This window comes from Triticum urartu, chromosome 7 (assembly GCF_003073215.2).
Source record: "Triticum urartu cultivar G1812 chromosome 7, Tu2.1, whole genome shotgun sequence".
Classification (NCBI taxonomy): Eukaryota; Viridiplantae; Streptophyta; class Magnoliopsida; order Poales; family Poaceae; genus Triticum; species Triticum urartu.
Window position 1 is genome coordinate 682882515 of NC_053028.1, and position 5004 is coordinate 682887518.

Genomic DNA, 5004 nt, shown 5'->3' on the forward strand with positions numbered 1-5004 from the left:
CAAGGAATATAATCATTTAAGTTACGCTCAGTTCGCTGTTAAGGGCCTCTTTGACTAAGAGGATTTTCATAGGAATAGTGGAGGCTACAAATCCTTAAAGAGTTTTTTCTATGTTGGTTCTTTGGTTCATACGATTGAATCCCATAGAATTTTTCCTAAGAAATCCATCACACTACATTTCAAAGGAAAAAACCACACCCACTCTGACCTCATGCAAAAAATCTTTGTTCTTTCTATGATGCAATCAAACACACTTGGGTGCGAACAAAATCTCATACTATCTGGCTGGACATGGCACTGCAATCCTAGGGTTTTTTTTTTCATTCCCGTGTTGTTCCAATCTATCTATAAAGAAGGCCGTAGAGGCCCAAAATACACAATGGGACAAGGGTGCACATGCACCCGAACCGCAAAAGGGAAAGTAAAAAATGGTCAAATATTTGTTTAAAACTTCTTCATAACAAGCATTGTCCAATGTATTACTCACGTGTAAAGTTTCGCAACAAAATGACTTTCGTGGTATTCTGAACAAACAAACAAAAAAACAGCACTATATTAAGCTTGATATTCACACAGTTTGTAATTGTAATTCAGTCTTTTTTGCGAACAATACCACAAAAGTCATTTGTCCCGAAACCTTACACGTGAGTAATTATTACTAGACAATGCTTGTTCCGGCAAAGTTTTACTTTTTTTACTGTTTCTAATTTGTTCCTAAGCGAGGGAAAAGAATTATACGAGATCAGGTCTCATGGGCTAGCATGTGAGACCCACCCTGATGGATAACACGTGTCATTTACAAATCACAAAGCATGTACCCCACCCCCAGTTGAAATCAGGGAGAAAGAGATTAGATGCTTTATGATTTATGAATGTCACGTGTCATCCATCGGGGTGGATCTCACCTGCTAGTCCGTGAGACCTGGTCTCATATAATTTTTTTTCTCAGGTTTCCAAAAAATCCGCACTGCTGTTGAAAGCGGAAGAAAATGTACTACAAAAAGGAGATAAATTCGAAGAATTTGTGCCAAACAAGGTAAGAAGTGTCGCAATCCGGTAACATTTGAAATTCGCGTGCGGGAAAAGGGCTGCTGCGCCCGCTCGTAAAAAGCTTGGTTGTAGGTCGAGCGGTGTGCAGTTCACTGTCGCGACCGTCGTACGAATCACGTGGAAACGCGAATACATATGGCTGTGGTTCATCCCCGACCCCGCGGTCCCCTCTGCCGCTGCACCGCTCCGCCCCGCCCGCCCGCCTGCTCTGCCTGCCCGCCTGCTACTGCTGCCTACACCTACACCTACACCTACACCTACACCCATCCGTCCGTCCGTCCTCCTCCACTTGACCCGGTGGTACCACTCGCCTCGTCTCGGAGCAGGGCAGCGGATACCAGGCGGGAGCTAGCCCGCGCACGCCTCTCCTGCGCGCGCGGCGAGGGTACGGCCATGGCGTACCAGTACCACCACCAGGACCACGCCGCGGCCGCGCTGGGGATGGACGCCGCGGCGGCGGCGGCGGCGGCCGCGGGGAACCCCGGCGGCGGCGGCTTCGCGCCAGGTTTGGGCGCGGGCGGGTGGGAGAGGGAGAAGGCGGCCATCGAGGCGCACCCGCTGTACGAGCGGCTGCTGGAGGCGCACGTCGCCTGCCTGCGCGTCGCCACCCCCGTCGACCAGCTGCCCCGCATCGACGCGCAGATCGCCGCGCGCGCCCCGCCGCCCATGCCCCCCGCCGCCGCGCCCGCGGGCGGCGAGGAGCTCGACCTCTTCATGGTGAGCTGCTGCTACCACGAGGCCTCCTCGCCTCACGCCGGCCGCGTACGGAGGCCTGCTCCGTGGGTGCTGTAGTATGGTAGATTGACGCGGCGTGCGTGCGTGCGTGCTTCGAAAAATTGGGGATTGGGTGGGATTTGGCGATGAAGTTGCCCCGCTCGTGTTGGGATTTTTTGGGATTTCAAACAGGCTAGCCAGATTACCCTTTTTTCCGAACGCACGGAACATGTTTGATTGGTTGCGCATGAGCTCATATGGGATTAGCACTCGCTAATTTCTGCCGGTGGATTTGGTTTAGGCTAGGTTCCTCAACTGTGAGTATTATTATGCTAGTTCATCCTTTGATTATTACCCATCCCACCTGCAAATAAATTACTGCTTGCTCTAGGCTCTAGCTGTGAGCAACTTTGTTTTCTCAACCACGAGCGCCTCACCTCTGCGATAGAGACAAAAGCAAACCCCAAAAAACAACTACAAGTGTCCCTTTGCTAGGCAAGCAGGGGCTCCTTTGCCTGGAAATGGCAATTCTCCTTGTGTAAAGGTTATTATCGACCACCTGCCTTTTCTATATGTGTTCTAAAGGTTCTGCTTTCCTTGTTGCAGACACACTATGTGCTGCTCCTCTGTTCCTTCAAGGAGCAGCTCCAGCAGCATGTGCGCGTCCACGCCATGGAGGCGGTGATGGCCTGCTGGGAGCTCGAGCAGACTTTGCAGAGTCTTACAGGTAGCATAGCATACAGCATCTTAAGTTCATCAGTTCAACAGCAGGATATGTGCTTCTTAAGTTTTCTACCAAGAGGGTTTTACAATCTGTACACTACATGCTTATTAATTGATAGTCATGGTAAGTATCATACTACAATGAGGGGCACTGCTTTATAGGATCTTCACCACAGGGGATTTTTTTTTAAATAAGGGTTTTATTTGCTTCTGCTCTCTGCACCCAGCGAGTGACAGATCACAATTATAGTTAATTATTTCAAAATTCAATCAGAAAAACCTTAATCACTTGACCCTTTTTTCCTCTATTGTTGCATTCCCTGATAGTCCCTCCGTCCCAAAATAAGTGTCGTGGTTTTAGTTCAAACCACGACACTTATTCTGGGACGGAGGGAGTAGAAAATATAGGTCATAATTCCCCGCCTTGTAGGTCCTATGAGATATTAGGTCCACCTTTGTAGTAATACAGGTTCCTTCTTTTATATTATCAGTTACAAGAATTGCAGACTTAAGCTGTTGAAGCTGGCTTTAAAGCTATACCTTTTGAGATTTCAGTTCGGTGTATGTGACAGTTGTGCATGAACCTTGTGCTGTACTGACCATGCAACTGAACTGGTAGTACCTTGTGATCATAATCTTAACAAGTTGTCCTGATAAAGTTGCTCTTACTAAGTCTAGTGCAATTAACTTCCACACAAAACAGTCACAGTCACGGACTATATAATAGGGAAGCATCACACAAGGGAATCCATGTAGGAAAAGAAGTCCCTTGCCTAGTGCCAAAAAAAAAAAACTGCATATCGAAGAACGCTTCATGGTTACAAAATGAACTGACATAGCTACAAAACTTTCTAGTGGAATTGTACTTCACTTTAAATTAATTCATAGGAGATTGCCTGCATATAGTACTGTTTTCATTTACTTTTGCTAAGGCTGTAAGGCACATTTGCCACCATTCTGCCTATGGGCATCACGAGGCACACACCTATGAGAAAACCGTGCCAGTATCCATTCACACTGGAAACTGGTGTCGCCGTGAAAACCAAAGGGAGTGATTTTCAGTTTTTAGTTGCCAATAGAACTTTGCATAATCTGTTTCTATGTGTAATCATCAGTCGGTTTGCATCAGTTTACGATGAGAGGCATATGTTTGAACATGGAAGTTTGCCTGCAGATAATAATGAGTATTATGTCAGGAGAAATCATAATGATATAAACCTAGAGCAAGTTTAAGCCTGGATAGGCTTAGTTATATATCATACCGGCAAAGGCAATATGCAACATAAATGTGACCAAGGTAAGTTTTGCTGCTAATACTAATTCTTCCTGTAGGGGCATCTCCTGGCGAAGGCACCGGGGCGACTATGTCTGATGATGAAGACAACCCGGTCGACAGCGAGAGCAACATGTTTGACGGAAACGATGTGTCAGATGGCATGGGCTTCGGAATGCTAACCGAGGGTGAGAGATCCTTGGTCGAGCGCGTGAGGCAAGAGCTGAAGCATGAGCTTAAACAGGTAAAACTTACCGCCTTCCAGTCTGTCAGCTGCCACCATGTTGGTGTCTAAGCTTCTATTCCTGACTTGCAGGGGTACAGAGAAAAGCTTGTGGACATCAGGGAGGAGATACTGCGGAAGCGGAGAGCCGGTAAGCTCCCAGGAGACACGGCGTCCACTCTGAAGGCGTGGTGGCAAGCCCACGCCAAATGGCCGTACCCAACTGTAAGTGACAGCCCGCAGATACCACTATCACCCTTTTTACTTGCAATTTTGGTTCCGCTACCGATGATCATTGATCGATCTCCCTCGGGCGGCTTTGTTAGGAGGAGGACAAGGCGCGGCTGGTGCAGGAGACGGGGCTGCAGCTGAAGCAGATAAACAACTGGTTCATCAACCAGCGCAAGCGGAACTGGCACAGCAACCCTACCTCGTCCTCGTCGGACAAGAGCAAGAGAAAAAGGTACGGTTTACCGATGATCCATCTCAAAGAATTCCTTTTACATACTATACTCGAGACCTCTCTGGTTGGTTTTCATTCCTTCTCTTTATTCTCAAAAAAAGGAACAATGCAGGTGACGGCAACGCCGAGCAGTCCTGGTAGGGCGGGCGCGGCTGGAGAGCGAAGAACGAATGCCCCATATATGTACATAGCGCTTCCATCTTGGAGAAGGCTTGATACTACTATTTATTGGTCCGGGAGGCGACGCCGGCGGCTATTCGCCCCGGAGCCTCCCGGACCCAACACCGTCTGTACTGTACCCCAAAAGGAAGAAGAAAACATGTAGTAGTAATGTTGTAACGGAGTTACCCGAAATCTGTAGCTGTTTTGTGGCGCGCCGTCGTGTTCGGAGGCGCGCCGTCGCTGTGAGCGAGTGTATACGGGCTGTTCCGTGGTGTGCTTGTGGGTCGTGTGTTGCGTTGCCGTGGGACTGGCGGAAGTGTCGTGTGTTGTGCGGGTGGGTGCTGTATATTTGCGTACCTGTACGTGTACTGCCCATGATGCCTTGTTTGTGCGTTC

At 48.5% G+C, this 5004-nt stretch overlaps 1 protein-coding gene across 2 annotated transcripts; it reads left to right on the forward strand.

The window, feature by feature from the left end:
• The first annotated feature begins 1170 nt into the window (after positions 1 to 1170).
• On the forward strand, positions 1171 to 5004 carry LOC125518060 (homeobox protein knotted-1-like 11). Of its 2 annotated transcripts, none has more exons than XM_048683016.1 (6): positions 1171 to 1767; positions 2371 to 2491; positions 3820 to 4004; positions 4077 to 4208; positions 4310 to 4446; positions 4548 to 5004. In XM_048683016.1, exons 1-6 carry the CDS (start codon positions 1186 to 1188, stop codon positions 4585 to 4587), a joined length of 1197 nt encoding a protein of 398 aa, XP_048538973.1. In that variant the 5' UTR covers positions 1171 to 1185; the 3' UTR covers positions 4588 to 5004. The 2 variants fall into 2 exon arrangements, with proteins under 2 accessions (XP_048538973.1, XP_048538974.1); XM_048683017.1 differs by having other exon boundaries at positions 4559 to 5004.

Bases quoted from the DNA above. Each gene is read 5' to 3' on its own strand.
- LOC125518060 (XM_048683016.1), top strand. From the start codon at position 1,186: ATGGCTGTGGTTCATCCCCGACCCCGCGGTCCCCTCTGCCGCTGCACC. The intron at 2,492-3,819 runs GTAGCATAGCAT...TTCTTCCTGTAG, and splicing joins GACTTTGCAGAGTCTTACAG to GGGCATCTCCTGGCGAAGGC. The intron at 4,447-4,547 runs GTACGGTTTACC...TCTCAAAAAAAG, and splicing joins GACAAGAGCAAGAGAAAAAG to GAACAATGCAGGTGACGGCA.